This window comes from Pseudocercospora fijiensis (assembly GCF_000340215.1).
Source record: "Pseudocercospora fijiensis CIRAD86 unplaced genomic scaffold MYCFIscaffold_4, whole genome shotgun sequence".
Taxonomy (NCBI): domain Eukaryota; kingdom Fungi; phylum Ascomycota; class Dothideomycetes; order Mycosphaerellales; family Mycosphaerellaceae; genus Pseudocercospora; species Pseudocercospora fijiensis.
The window spans coordinates 2,216,339-2,231,804 of record NW_006921535.1 but is presented as its reverse complement, the minus strand read 5'-3'; the positions used below and the strand labels follow the sequence as shown (position 1 = coordinate 2,231,804).

The 15,466-nt window shown below is 43.2% G+C and overlaps 5 protein-coding genes across 5 annotated transcripts; 3 read left to right on the top strand and 2 right to left on the bottom strand.

Annotated features, from left to right (window-relative positions):
• The first annotated feature begins 3,991 nt into the window (after positions 1–3,991).
• Positions 3,992–5,525, top strand: MYCFIDRAFT_58345 (glycoside hydrolase family 76 protein). Its single transcript, XM_007927702.1, has one exon. The coding sequence runs from the start codon at positions 4,015–4,017 to the stop codon at positions 5,458–5,460; it is 1,446 nt and encodes a 481-aa protein (XP_007925893.1). The 5' UTR covers positions 3,992–4,014; the 3' UTR covers positions 5,461–5,525.
• A 32-nt stretch (positions 5,526–5,557) lies between these two features.
• Positions 5,558–6,370, bottom strand: MYCFIDRAFT_174503 (uncharacterized protein; the record flags this gene model as incomplete). The annotated part of the gene is made up of 8 exons (XM_007928168.1): positions 5,558–5,705; positions 5,732–5,782; positions 5,817–5,892; positions 5,922–5,962; positions 5,998–6,066; positions 6,105–6,145; positions 6,173–6,236; positions 6,261–6,370. 8 exons carry the CDS (start codon positions 6,368–6,370, stop codon positions 5,558–5,560), a joined length of 600 nt encoding a protein of 199 aa, XP_007926359.1.
• A 129-nt stretch (positions 6,371–6,499) lies between these two features.
• On the top strand, positions 6,500–7,066 carry MYCFIDRAFT_196406 (uncharacterized protein; the record flags this gene model as incomplete). Its single annotated transcript, XM_007928167.1, has 1 exon — positions 6,500–7,066. The coding sequence occupies one exon, from the start codon at positions 6,500–6,502 to the stop codon at positions 7,064–7,066; it is 567 nt and encodes a 188-aa protein (XP_007926358.1).
• A 100-nt stretch (positions 7,067–7,166) lies between these two features.
• MYCFIDRAFT_9071 (uncharacterized protein) lies at positions 7,167–7,535 on the top strand (the record flags this gene model as incomplete). The annotated part of the gene is made up of 1 exon (XM_007927510.1): positions 7,167–7,535. A coding segment is annotated over one exon (369 nt), but the record flags the coding sequence as incomplete, so codon positions are not given.
• A 7-nt stretch (positions 7,536–7,542) lies between these two features.
• MYCFIDRAFT_182695 (uncharacterized protein) lies at positions 7,543–8,805 on the bottom strand. The gene is made up of 3 exons (XM_007928166.1): positions 8,454–8,805; positions 8,199–8,397; positions 7,543–8,132 (listed from the first exon to the last, which is right to left on the bottom strand). Exons 1-3 carry the CDS (start codon positions 8,779–8,781, stop codon positions 7,634–7,636), a joined length of 1,026 nt encoding a protein of 341 aa, XP_007926357.1. The 5' UTR covers positions 8,782–8,805; the 3' UTR covers positions 7,543–7,633.
• Positions 8,806–15,466: the final 6,661 nt, after the last annotated feature.

The window sequence follows — 15,466 nt, the reverse complement described above, 5'->3', positions numbered from 1 at the left end:
TTAGTAGCAACACGAAGCACGCTACGATAGTTGGTATAGCTTAGACTAAGGTTGTTAATAAGCGTAGTATAAGCAGTATAAAGCTGTCTAATACACTGTATGTTCTAGGTCTAGCAGCCAACCTTCTGTCTACTAAGAAGCTTACCGATAAGGGCTGTTTCTATCGGAATAACAAGCGAGTGCTGTTTACTATTGTTAACGGCTCTAAGGTTACTATTGCTTAAACATACCGAAAGAATAGTCTCCCCTATCTACATATACCAACCTCTAGACCTAATAGCTAAGTTGTTACGCTTCTATCGAAGAAGGGGGTGCTAACAGGTACGATAGAAGAGTAGCATCTACGATATAGCTATATCTATTACCGCAAGCTGTTACGAATAGAAGCTAAGGGTCAGATTGTTATTACTAGAAACAAGACCGACTTCCGCAACTATATCGCTTGTCGTATAGCAATGTTATATAAGGAATACAACCGACTGCTACGAGTGCGACCGTCTACTATTTACTATATTGTCTATATAGATATAGTTACTATTACTAACCCTAGTCTACTGCAAGAACGCTACTTTACGTTGTTCACATACGCAAAGTTAGGCTATCGATACGAATATGCTAGCTTACTAAAGTTAGGAGCTGTAGTAGCAATTAAGGAACATCGTATATACGTCCGTATACAAACTAGCTATTCGATCCCAATCTACCGCCTCGATAGAGGGGGTAAATACGGCGGAAATTAGCTATTAAATTAGGCTCAAGACGAAGGCATTATACTGCAAGTTACTACACCTTATTTATTAACTTAGAATAGCCTTACTAAGGTTAGCAACTATATCGTATATACGACTGCGAGAAAGATAATGCTATAGGCTAACCTTCTAAAGTCTCTGTAGCTATATACTATTGCCTCCGCTATATAGGTCCTTAATATCACACCTAGAACCCTAGAAGGTCTTAGCCCCTATACTATTATAGCTAGGGAGCTCAATTGGTCTCGAAAGCAGCTACGCCTTTAGTACCTTCGAGCCTATAGCTATACTGCTATTGTCTACGACTATAGTGTAGCTCGTAGCAAGAAGTTTGACGCTCGTAGAAAGCTTAGCAAACTAGTCGGCTATGCTAAGGACTTAGTAGACTTAGGAAAATATATAATTTACCTCCCTAACTAGTACAAGGTTATTCTATTAAAGGATGTCTAATTCATTGAGACGGCTAATAAGCTGTTGTTTCTAGAGGGCATGAATCTATACGCCAATCCTAACGACCTAGCTAAAAACGAGTTTGTTACACTCGAGTCTATTATGCCGGCTCTATTTAATTCTATAAGCAACGAGGCACCGTCGCTACAGGAAGCCGCTAGTGTAGTCTAGCAGCTTCTAGCCTAGCAAGAAGAGCCTCTAGACGAGCCTGCTTAGGACATAGAGGTAACTAATAAGGTCGCTAGTCCGTTGCTACTCGACGATAACCTGCTAGACGTTTAACTACTAGCTTCGAGTAATAAAGATAGCTTCTAATTAGCTAAGGAAGATCAAGCTCCGCCCTTTAATCTAAATACGAAGAAGGGTGAGCCTAGCTAGTTACTAGAGTTTAAGCGACCTAATACGACAGGCGCTCGTTCTACCCGTACAACCTATAGCAACAAGTTAGCTCGTAACCTATTGCGTAGCTATCTAGCTAATTGTAGTGTTAAGCGGTCGACTCGACGTACAATAGCTAATATGCCGATAGCCTATATAAAGGGCTTTATAGCTTCCTACTACATTGCTAAATAGCCTAATAAGCCTAAGGACACCATTCTAATTCTAAAGAGCTTTAAGGCCGCTAAGGAATTACAACACTAGCTATAATAGAAGGAGGCCTATAAGGCTAAGTACAAGTCGTTAATAGACAACTATACGTAGGTATACGTTTCTCGGCTAGAAGTGCCTAAAGGTCGCAAGGTTGTCCGTAGCCGATAGGTGTTTACTATTAAGCGCGACGCTAATAGCAATATTAGCCGGTTTAAGGCTCGTTAGGTTGTCCGTAGCTTCACTTAAGTTAAAGGACAGGACTATAACGAGACCTATGCTGCAGTAGCTAAGCTAAGCACACTGCGTGTCCTGTTTGCTATAATTGCTTACTATAACCTAGAGGCTTAACAATATAATATCCTAACTGCCTTCTTAAACGCACTTATTAGCAACAAGCATAAGATCTACGTTAAGCAGCTATACGGCTTTAAAGACCGTAGTAGAGGCAAGGGCATAGTATGTCTACTACTAAAAGCACTTTATAGTCTAAAGCAGTTACTAATGCTATAGTATAAAGAGCTCCGGAAGTTTCTAAAGAGCCTGAACTTTATTCCTATTATAAGCGATGTGTGTGTGTTCAAACATACTATTAGTAGCTTAGTTATCGTTATCTACGTAGATAATATAATTATCATTGCTTATTTAATGGCCGCTCTTTAAGCAGTAGCTTAGTTGCTAAAGGATCGCTTTAACATACGGGAACTTAGTAATCTTTACTATTACCTCGGTATACGCATTATTCGTAACCGCAAGGACCGCACTATCTATATAGTGCAGGACGCCTATCTAAACCGACTTAGTAAGAAGTACGGTATATAGGGCCGTATTAGTTACGGTCTAGTTACTCTAATAGCCTTACGCTATATTAAGTTAAGCATTTAGCGTACGCCTAATAGATATACAGCTAGTACTACCTTTAAGACCAAGTACTAAGAAGGTATTAGTAAAGCACTTTAGCCTGCAATAATCACTCGACCTAATGCCTGCTATACGGCTAGTCTCCTATTACGGTTTATTGCTAATCCGACTAAGGAACACTATACCGCACTTCTTTAGTTAATTAAGTACCTAGTTAGCACTCTCTACTGCGGTATACGCTTCTAAGGCACTTAGTAGGACTCTAATAAGCTTAACTTTGCTAGATACTGCGATGCCTTATAGGCTGACGATCCTATAACTCGTCGTTCTACTAGCGGCTTCTACTTTATACTAGCTAGTAGACCGCTTCTATACAAGTTAGGCCGCTAGTCGCTAGTTACACTGTTATCTACTAAAGCTGAGTATGTTTAGCTCACTACAGGCGCTAAAGAAGCTATTGCTTTAGCACGCTTATTAGAAGATATTAGTTACAAAGGCACTATTAAGCCTATTACGCTATACGAGGATAATTAGTTAGCAATTGCTATTACTTAGTCCGAGTTAACAAATAATAGCCGCACTAAGTATATAGATACTCGAGTGTACTATATCTGTAAGAAGATCGCTAATAGCACTGTCGATGTTACCTAGATTAGTATATACGATCAAATCGCTAATAGCTTTACTAAGCCGCTTAATAAGCTTAAGCATAGTCGCTTTATTTAGCAGTTAAACTTGGTAGATTATAAGGCTGCTATTAAGAGCGCCGCTTAGCCTACTACTAAGTACTAAATAGATAGAAGGCATATATGTTTATCTAGTTTAACTGCTTGTTTGTTAGATTGCTTTAGTATAATAGCCGGAAAGTAGTCTAGTTGTCCCTATACCTAATACCCCTTTGTTTGCTTTTGTTTGGCTGTATGTACGCGATAAGGGGGTGACATAAAGAGTGTGTATATAGGTATCACGTGCATAATGCCTCAGGCTGCAACTGCCGCACTTCTTCTTCCGACTTTCTCGTAGATAGTCTCTCTCGAATACATCAGTTACATCAAGTTATATTGGCTCCACGGTGATCACCGTGGTTGTAAGCTTATGGACATTGTGTGTGGAATGGGAGGCACAACACTACATCCTGTGCCACCTTTGATTCAGCGCCTGCAATCCTTCCTGCCAGACTCCGGCGGCCATTCGCCGCCAAGTCTCATTTCCTGAGTCCAGCGCAGGAACGGTTCCTGAAGGATTCAGGCGGCTGTGTACACGTGTGACCGGTCAAAATAAGAACACCAAATGGCTCCAGTAAGTCCCCTCTCCCTCCTGTTCTCTTCTCTTCGACGCACACGTCTGGCACGGCACGACATCCAACATGCGCGTCTCTTCAGCAATAGCAGGCCTCCTTGGGCTCGTGGCATCAGCGGGAATCGCATATGCTCAATCTGCTCGGGATGCGTCCCAAGTTTACAGTCCAGAAAATGTCCGAAACAGCACTCGGCCCCTGGTGGACAGCATTCTGAGAATTTACCACGGCAATCGGACCACACCTCTGCCTGGTTTCATACCGGGCCTGTTTCCTAAACCATATTACTGGTGGGAGTCTGGCCTCGCATTCGACTCTTTGATTAACTACTGGGCATACACCGAGGATGAGACAATCGTTGACCTTGTCCGCCAAGCTATGGTATTCCAAGTCGGTCCAGATCTCAACTACATGCCGCCAAACCAGTCCAAGTCGCTCGGTAACGATGACCAATCCACCTGGGCTTTGGCTGCTATGACTGCCGCAGAGTTCGGCTTCCCAGAGCCAGTATCGATCAATGCTACCTGGGCGCAGCTCGCTGCCAACGTCTTCGACAGTCAGGTGGCGAGATGGGATGAAGAATCTTGCGGCGGAGGCCTGAAGTGGCAGATTTTCACTTTCAATGCAGGATATAATTACAAGAACTCCCTGACGCAAGCGAACTTTGCCCAGCTGGGTGCTCGTTTATCGAAGTATACCGCGAATTCCACATACCTGGACTGGGCGCAGCGAGCTATCGAGTGGTCCTTCAACATCGGCCTGGTTGATGCCGACCGTTCTGGCATCTATGACGGAACTGATGACACTACGAACTGCTCTGAGGTGAACCACATTCAATGGACAATCAACGCAGGCCAATTCTTGGACGCATACGCCTACGCTTGTAACGAATCGTCAAGCTGTACGCGTTGGTTCAACAGCATTGGTGCGGTGGCATTGGCCGAGCTCCCAGTGTTCACAGATGACGATGTGCTCTACGAGGTGGCCTGCGCTCCCAATAATAACTGCAATGTGGATCAGCTTGCATTCCGCGCACCTCTTGCTCGTGCCCTTGGCAATGTGCGAGACATGGTCAACACTACAGTTGTTACCCTCAATGGCACCTCCAGCTCCTCCACCAATAAAACCGATTACATCAGCACCATCATCGATAGGAGCGCGCAAGGCGCGCTACGGCAGTGCGCTGCCGCTACCAACAATAGTCAGACTGCCGTCCGCTGTGGCAGCGACTGGTCCAGCACTGAATGGGATGGAACTCAGGGCCTTGGACAGGTTCTGAGCGCTCTTGAGATCATGCTTGCGGGCATACCAAGGAAGCGGTTGAACACCATGAACTCCACAGTGAACGGAAATGGAACGTCCACCTCTGGCAACGGCAGTGGTACTGGTACGGGAGGTGGCTCTGCAACGAGCAGCCCTGCTGCGCCCAACGAAGCAGGCAGTGTGGTGTCTGCGTCATTTGTTGCGACCTTGATGACTGTATGCTTCGGTGCTGTCTTCTTCGCACTTGTGTAGAATTAATGACTACAAAATGTACAACAGAAACTTTTCGCCTCTGCAGTCTACGCAGGAGAAGCCTTAATCTTCCGCAACTACGACCTCTAGCCACAGGTCATCTCGTGAGGACCCAAAGACCTACGAAGACATGAGTGTCGAGGTGGCGCCGGATATCGAGCGCAATATGGCTGAATGGGAGTTCGCACGCCTTTGGCAGAATGCTATGATTCTTGAAGACGCTCCCTATACCGCCCATTGATCGGCTTCCAAGCGAATCGTCTCATCTAACCTGTTAGAGGCCCAGAATATGGCGATGATATGAATCGATACCCATAGGGCACTCCGCCAACACCGAATAACCCGATCTATTTCACAAGAGAATAGGAACGCCAAGATCGAGACCATGGAGAAGCCTGAGGATGTCGAAATAGAGCCTGATCAGAAAGATATCTTACCGAAGAAGACGGCAAATGCTGCACCCAAGATCAATGGTGCCGCTTCTGGTATACCATTCGCGCCGCTGGTTTCGGCTGCGGCATAGATTGGCTACTGGACACGATGCAATGAGTGATGTCGTAAAGTTTTGGTAGCGTGGATCTACATGTAGTTATGGAGACGATCGGGCTGTGATCAGAATGTTTGTATTACTGAAATTGAGGTACCATTGATTGTACATACATCGTTGAATGTATAAAGCTTTCGGCTTTGACCAACATTTCCACATCTTGACTCTCCCATACCATTCGAAAGGGAGTGTTCTCGTCAGCATAAGTGTATTATCCACTTGCATACCTCTTTACACGGTCTTTCAAACTCACGGCCAAACCTTCAAACGCATGTGACTACTGCTCCATAATAGGAAGCCCGGAGCTTGACCAAAGTCCGAAGCAGCTGAAGTCGGATACAGCTTCTGATCCGTACACAGCATGGCCGGTGCTTGCACGTGAAAGGAAGCTCCGACAGAGCGGCCTGGGTAGTATATCGATACCCAAGCTGTGTAATAACATTTATGGAGCGGCCTGATGAAACGTATCATTTCGAGGACACAGTCAACAGCATGACCACCACCACGACGAAAGGTATCCTCCGCTTCAGCATCCCAGACGAATCCGTAACAGCAGAACAACGCGCCTTCTTCGCCACACCCCAAAACAAAGACTTCGTCAAACAAGAGGCCGAGCTCCTCGATTTCAACAACTCGGACATTGTAAAAGGAGCGCAAGGTCTCGACGTTCAAGGTTTCACCTGGATCCATCACAAATCTCAAATTGCGACCTCAGAAAATGCTTGCAACGGGAAATTCTTCGAGGGCTCGAATATCGAGGACTTGTATCTACCAGAATTGGAAAGATTGATCGAGAACGTGACAGGCTGTAAGAAGGCTGTGGTTTGGAACGGGGTGACGAGAAGGAAACTGCCGGTTCGTCAGGATGGGCAACCGACAGTGCAGCAAAAGAAGGGTGGGGAACAGGATCGGATTTTTGATGCATTGAGGAGAGATGTGCCTACGAGTAGGTCCATTTTACTTCTTGGAGGTGGAACGCTGATTGACGAATTTAGTCTCTGGAAAAAGTGTAGCCAGCTCCCTCGAACCAGTCCGAAACGTGCACGTCGACTTGAATAATCAAGGTCTTCGGGACACAGCACGATACTGTCGAGCCGACATTCGCGCCGCGGCGAAAGCAGCTCTCGATGCCGAAGATTCCGGCGCGCAAGATGTCCCTCGCTACGCATGCTGCAGCGTCTGGCGACCTCTATTCCCAGTTAAACGAGATCCCATGGCGGCCTGCGATTTCCGCACGATTTCCAAATCCTGTTTCTTCGACACCCTGTATCGCAACCCTGCGGATAATGAACAAGGAGAATTCATGAATACGATTCGAATCATTCTACCGGATCGCGAGAGTCCCGAGACCCAAAAATGGTATTATTTTCCCAATCAAGGACCCGAAGATGTTCTGATTTTGAAGCTGGGAGACACGCTTGCTGATAAGGATCCAAACGTGGCAGAAGGAGCGCCGCATGGCAGTCCGATGATTCCCGGGACGGAAGGGGTTGAAGAGGCGAGGTGTAGTATTGAGGTTAGGGTCATGGCATTTTGGTAACGAGATTGTTGAGAGAAGGTGGTAAATGAGGGGGAAAGCACGCACGTTTATTATTCACCTCTTCACCCGGAGTTGTCCCGCTCAGTTTACCCTAACTTCATGTGAGGCGAGATTGCCTGCTGATCCTCCTCACTTAACGTAATTCCGAAAAGCTCTTTCAACGCAGTCACCCTGTCCGCCTCCGTCTTGAGCTCTTGCCCGAATTCTTTCTTCCCCAAAATCCTCTTCTGCACGAAATTGTTGACCAGGCTTAGATCACCCACGACTTCTGTGCCATCTTCGCTCAAAATCATTTTTGTGACGAGAAGCCATCGCGCGAAGTAGGAGCGAGGATATGTCGTGGTATACCAGCTCGCACACTCGTAGTCCTGAGGGAGAAATTCCGCCATCGTGAAGCAATAGGTCGGAAGCCAAATGTCTGTGCCATCCGGATTCTGCGAATGGGACACATCGAAACACCAGAGCTTCGGAGCGTCTTCGAGATCGTCGGCGGCGTGCTCTGGAATGACGCGGAGCTGGAGACGAATTTTTCGACTACCGATTGAATTCGTTATGAAGTTGTCTTCGATCGGGATTGGCATGTTTCTGAATAAGCAAAGATCAGTATGAACATTGAACTTCTTTTGTGTGACCAAATGAGGTCTAGCTCACGGCCCCATTGCTGCCATCCCTACATCCACTAGCCACCATTCCTGGTCGAATTTCACGAAATTTACCATATGATCCCAAGGGTCATAGGTCTCAGCCTGGTGCTCGCGAGTAAAGGTGTCCGGATACATGCTCCGGGAAACTCGACTGCCACCATTTCGTACGTTGTAGCCGAGAGATCGCATGACAGTGCCAAAGAAACCTGGCAAGATGAATAAGTCAGAATTTCTTGCTAAGGCGAGGGCACTTGCGAATCACCATTATTCTGCATGCAACGTCCACCACTACCACACCCAACGGTATCTGCAAATCTGTCGTACAGATCGTCCATATTGAGCGAGATTTTTCTCGTACCCGAGTAGTGCATTTGCAAATTCTCGAATGGAATGTGAGAAGTGTGGTATCGTGTCATAGCTTGAATCAGAGGCAAACCGTGTTCTTTCGTCCGCGCCAGAGTAGGATCAGACATGACTGGTGAGTCTCGGTACGTCTGCGGGAGCTCTATTCGATCAAAGTAGCGCTCTAGCTGCTGTTTGCTGTATCTCGGCCGATCCTTGGCGTTCGTTGCCATTTGCGTCAGCAGCATGTCTGCTGCGGAAGCACCGTTTGTTGCCATCGCTGACTTAGGAACAGTTTTGGAGACAGAAATTACAGCTTTGGATGGGCCGCCTGACGAGATTATATGTTGTCGCATGATCTATGCGCCATCTGCGCTACCTTACCATGTAATGCTGTCAAGGCCATGTATCTCGGACTTTCGAAGCTCCTTTCAGTATAGCGAAACAGTTGTTAAGGACCTCTCCTGATAACCTCGCATGCTGTCGTGACTGAGCTGAACCCTGCAGCCCCTCTCTGGAGGACAGGGGTGAATCAGCGCTCTTCTTACTGGCCAAACCCTACTCAATTTAAAGCAGCGATTCCGACCGTTCCTTCTATACCGAGTATAGGTGTTTTAGCCGTAGCACTGTACATGCGTTCTGTGCCTGAATTACTATCGATATCTAGGGTTCCGTTACACACTCCTCCCCGCTGTTCGCGGGGTTTCTAGCTATATATAAAATCGCCTTTTCCTAGTAGGCTATACGTAAAATTCGATATAGTAGTAGGTTCTAGTCCTATATAGATATCTAGGTACATATAGTATTAAACCGCGAGTCTAAATATTATATTAGCTAGTTTATCCGAGTATATAGTAGCTATAGGACCTTACTATCGCTATTTCTTATATAATCCTTAGTAGGCGCGTCTACCTTATTCTAAAGCGTATATTCCTCGTACTCCTCCTATTTCTTATATTCTACTCTACGGATCGTATATAAAACTCGGTATAGGGCGTAATAAGGGCAAAAAGGTAAAAAGGGCGCGAGCTAAGCGGTTAACTAAGGCGGAGAGGGCAGAGAGGATAGTAGAACGCGTTATTTCGAGGTACTACGAATTAGTAGCTAAATCGGATAATAAGAAGGTTAGTATTCGAGCGCTCTATAAGAGTAAGAAAGCAACTCGCCTATATTCTCGTATCTACTAGCGGTTAAGAGGCCGTAGGTCGCTATTTAGTCGTCTATTAACTAATACTAAATTAGACGAGTTTTAAGAGATAGCGCTAGCGGATTATTATTAAAAGAGGGACGAAATAGGCATATTCTTACTAGTGCCGCTAATTACCGTTATAGCGATAGATATACTAGTAAGCCTACTACTAGAAGGTATATCGAAGGATATAATACCGCTATTTAGTATAGATTAGGCGGACCGCTTTCTAAAGCGCTATAGACTTAGTAAGATTAAGTCTAAATCGATTAAGATATAGCGGAAGGAAGCTTACGACCCTTCTACGATAAGGAGCTAGTTTAACCGGTTTAAGGCGATAATAAAGCGACTAGATATAAAGCCGCGGAATGTATAGAATTTCGATAAAACTAGCTTCCGGATTAGAATTAGTAGTAACGAGTATATCGTTATATTACGGTTACTCGCGACAGATCGTTAAGTAACTTCTTATTATATACAAGCCGAGGCTTCTTTAGAGAGGCTAATATAAGCGGGAGGCAGAGACAGAATAATTAGTATAAAGGTAATTCTAATTAGTAAGTAGGTAATATAAGTTAAACGCCTCGAGCTATAAGGGCATTCCGGCGTTCCTAAATACAAAGGAGATATCTTATCTATAGTCGTAAGCGACGTAAGCGACGCTATCGCTCTCGACCGCTCCTATCGCTCCTAGTAAGATAGAGCGATAGCTTAGCCTACTAGTCTTAGCGTCGCTCTAAGATTATATAAGGACTCTAACTAATTAGATCCGTAATACTATCCCTCTCCTTAAGCGGAATAGTCCCTTATTCCGGGACTTTCTAATTCTAACTTCTTTGTTATACTAAAGTTATCTACCGATTTGTCTTCTCGCTAGCGTAACGAAAATATCGCAAATAATATCCTCGCCGACTGCTTCGAATACCGATCCGCTACTTTTATTACGAATAGGCCGGTAAACCCTATAAAGTTAATCTTCGTTCCGGTCGCTGCTCTAAGTGCGCCCTATACGGCTAGTCCTATAATATATAAGTTACTCGTATAGAGTATAAAAAAATCCGGAAGGCGCGCCTAAAGATAGCTAAAGATCTCGAAGCGGCCGAAGAGGAGGAGGACCTCCTTACGCGGAAGCTTTTCGAGTATCGCGTAAAGGTCCGTCGCTTACGTAAGTTACTACGTATAAAGGAGGATCGAGAGATACAAGCTCTTAAGGTAGAGGAAGCCTCTATTTAATAGGCGGAGGAGCTCGAAAGAGAGCTAGGCTCTTTGCCTATAGAGCCGATAATATTCTCGTTGCCTACTAACGAGCCGTTTCCCCTAGATAGCCGATTATAGATATCGCCTTATAACTAGAGTCGTCTAGATAGGACATCCTAGCCTATCTCTAAAATCCCTAGTAGGAGTACCGAGAGTCTAGTGTCCTAAAGGTATATATTTTTAATGTTTCCTATCTATTTTATCTTCTAGCTAGTTAGTCTAGTAGTATAATTCTTAGCTATAAAAGACATAGTTGCTAGGTACGCTATTAGAGTCCCCGCTCCTCGAGCTATACTACCCTAGGTCGTTAAGAACTCTAAGGCGCTATAATCGATAGGGTCTAAGAGGTCGTAGGTTCAATTCCTATACTAGTTATTTCTTTTTTGTCCGGTTTTGATATTTTTTGATTATCTGCTAACAGTTCTATAGGTTTTCTTTTAGTTCCTAAGTGTTTTCTAAATATAGGTATCCTTTCTATTTAATAACGTATTTCTAACCTTGCTAATCTAGGATTTCCTCGACTTTAAACTTATTTTCTTCCTTAGGTTAGAAGTAAAATGTTTCTTAATACGGTGTTTCGGCGTCTATAGGTTCTAGTATAGAGATATAGAATACTAGGTAGATTTTCGCGTCGTCCGGTAGTTTAAGTCGGTAATTAACTGGTCCTTTAGGCTTATTAGTTAAAAATGGCCCGACTTTAACGTAGTCTAGTTTCTTAGTCGATCTCCGGGTTTTTAGATTCTTTATTAGGAGGTAGACCTTATCCCCCTTTTTTAGCTAAGGTGCTATTTTTCGTTTAGCATTATATAGTCCCGTAATCTTTTCTTAAGACTCGGCAATTGCCCTTTGCAATTCTTTATATACCTGCTTTAAGTCTTCTAAAGCGACTATCGCTTTATCCGCGTATAGATACTATAAATACTATTCCCCGAACAGCTACGGATGTTTCCTAAAATTAGCGAAGAATAGTGTCTCTTTCGTAGTCTTAGATTGTTGGTTGTTTAGTGCAAGTTATGCTATAGGCAATAGCGATGCCTAATTGTTTTGTGCGTAATTAACGTAGTGCTGTAAGTATACCTCTAAGGCCTAATTCTTGACTTCCGTTTAGCCGTCTATCTATAGATAGTATGCCGTTAATAGCTTGTACTTAATTCCAAGTGTCGCTATAAGCGTCTTCTAGTAGTTTAACGTAAAGAGCTTGTCTCTATCCGTAATATAGGTCTTTAGAAATCCGTAGTATCGTATAAGTCTATCTAGTACGAGGTATCCGAGTTACTCTACCGTACTTGCTTCGTTAGTAGGAATAAAGTGTATATATTTCGTAAGCCTATCGACTATAATAAGTATTATATCGTAGCTATATCCTATAACCGGATCCTTAGACTTCGGTAGTTTCGTAATAAAGTCTATTGTAACTTCGTCCTATAGTTTATCTAGTAGCGTCCTAAATTAGATATATCTATATCTAGCGTATCTATTAGCCTTATTACGCTAACATTATAGACATTTCTCAATATATTCTAGAACTCGTTATCGCATATATAGGAATCCGAAGCTTCGCTTAACTAGTTCTATTGTTTTTAAAACTCTAGGGTGTCTAATTTCTAGTCCGTCGTAGTATTGTCGTATATACTCTATAACTCGTTCCTTAGGTACCTAGTATTTCCTATATTCGATTAGGAACTGTTCTTCTATATCCTAAAGAACTCGTATAATATAGTTAAATTCTTTTGTACTAGCACTAAGGCTCCCGTCTTAGTTTGCTTTTAATATCTGCTACTATACTAGTTCGTAACCCTCTACATAGTCGCTATAGCGGCCTAGTACGTCGGCTCGTCCGTTCTCGCGTCCTAGGGTATAGCGGATTTCGAACTTATACTGTCCTAGCAGCTCCGACTAGCGGGCCTATCTTCGGGTTAGTACTTTAGTCGTAGTAAAGTAAGTTAGATTCTTATAATTAGAAAGAATCGTAAGACTTAGTACTCCTTCCGCGTATACTCGCTAGTGTTATAGTAATGCAACTATTGTAAGTAGCTCCTTATTATAGATATCGTAGTTCTATTCCGCGGGTAATATCTTTCTCGAGTAATAGGCTACCGGGTGTCGTTTCCCGTTATGCTCCTATATAAGGCATACTCCTATAGCCCTATCCGACGCGTCTATTTCTATCTAGACCGCCTTATTTCTATCGAATAATCGTAGCGTTAGCGTAGAAACGCATTGCTTCTTTAGCTGCCTAAACGCTTCGTCTTCCTTCGTACTCTAGTTCTATTTCTTATCTTTCTTTATAAGCTCCGTAAGGGGTACCGCTATCTTAGAGTAGCCCTCGATGAATTTTCTATTACAGTTAGCTAATCCTAGGAATAATTGTACGTCTTTAACGTATATAGGCGTTAGCTATTCCTATATTAACTTGGTTTTTTCTAGATCGATCCTAATTCCTATAGTACTAATAATAAATCCTAGGAACTTAACTTCCTTCTTATAGAATTCGTATTTCTTAGGTGCAGTCTTAAATCCTACTTAAGTAAATCGTTTAAAGACGTCCTATACTATTCGTATATAGTCCGCGAGAGCTCCCTTAGTATAGACTAAGATATCGTCTATATATGCGATAACGTATATATCTAGAAGGTCTCGGAGGACTTCGTTTATAAGGTCTTAATATAACGCTAGGGCATTTGTAAGTCCTATAGGTATAACCAAGAATTCGTAAAGCCTATATCTTGTTCGGAATGCTATTATCTATTCGTATCTAGCTGCTATACGTATTGCGTAAAACGTATCGCGTAGGTTAATCTTCGTATACTAGTCTAATCTAGTTAATCGGTCTTGCATTTCTTCGATGCTCGGTAGTAGGTACCGATTCTTAATTGTAATATCGTTAAGTCGTCTAAAATCGACTACTAGCCGTCCTTCGTCTAATCCGGCTTTCGGAACGAACATTACTAGTAAGGCTGCCGAGGATATCGACTTCTATATCTAGCCTTTTTCTAATTTCTCTTTTAGCTACTTGTCTAGGGTTTTAAGCTCTTTCTTAGATATTACGTATAAGGGTCCCTATAGAGGCTCTTTCCTAGGCTATAAGTGTATCTTATAATCCTATAGTTAGTATTTAGGTAAGGCTACCTTGCCTCTCTCCTCTTTAAAGAGTCGCTTCTACTTACTATACTCTTTAGGAATATCTAGGTCCGAGATTCTAGTTTTATTCTTCGATAGCGTATAACTTCTATCCTTCCCGTAATTATTATTATAACCCTCCTAACCTAACGGTAGTGTCGATCCGGGTTGAATACGGTTCTCCGTAATTCCTATCGACGTAAACGTCTTATAAGTCGTCCTACGTTTATTAATCTTATCTACCTGCGAACGCTGCCGCTATATAGGTCGAATGCCGATTATACAGTCGTATTCCTTAAATGTAAGTACTCCTCTTCTCTAGTCTACGACTAGGTTATACTTTCTTAACTAAGGTATACCTAATACAATGTTATAACTAGCTATATTAGTAACATCTAAGACAATCTCCTCGTAGTACTATTAGATAGCTAGTAGTAACGGTATCGTTTCTCGTTCTATACTAGGTAGCGGTAACCTATCTACTACTATAAGTTTATACGCTCCTTCTCTTCTACTTCGGGTTGCGATCCCTCGGCTTTTAACGAATAATTCGGAGGCAAAGTTCCCGCTCGCTTCGGAATCTATTAATATACTCGTCGGGTGCCCGTTAACGATAACTTTTATACGGAAGACTGCTATTAATGCTTAAGCGCTTTCGGTATTAAGGAACTCTCTTAGAACGCTCTAATCTAGAGAGTTAGTCCGTTTCCCGACTAATTAGTAGCCTAACGTTGTTCTAACTAGTTACGGATCCGTAGTCCTACCGTTCGTACTTCTTCGGTATATAATTTTTCCTCGAGGGTATCGTTATATATATCCCGTCCCTGCGCTACTATAGCCTTTCGGTATTGCTAATTTAATCGCTAGACCGTCTAACGTATATCTTAAGTAATAATCGTCCTTTCGTCGGATAGGACGTATCCGTAGGGCGTAATTATACTTCCTATCGGTACTCGCTCCGTAATAAAGTTATAGTACGTATAGTCTATAGGTATCCGGGGGTAATTCTAGAATTTTGCCCGTAAGCTTATCTAGAAATAATCAAATTAGATAGGATCGACCTTCCGTTGTCCGTTAACCTTTAGAAACATTTCCTCGTATTTACGTACTAGATATAAGGCGATTGTTCGCGCTACTATAGGTGCATCTATTATAAATATAAGGATCGTATCGTCGTTAATCCCGAATTCGTCTTTACTTTCTTTATTCGTAGTTTCTTCCTTAGTATCTAGACTTCTTTCTAAATCTTCTTACTGTTCCTCTTCTTGCTAAGGGGACTCCGGTACTTCTAGGATAGCTCCTAACTCCTCCCCGGGAAGGAATAAAGCTTCTAGATCTCGGTTTTCTTTATCGTCGGTATCTAAGCA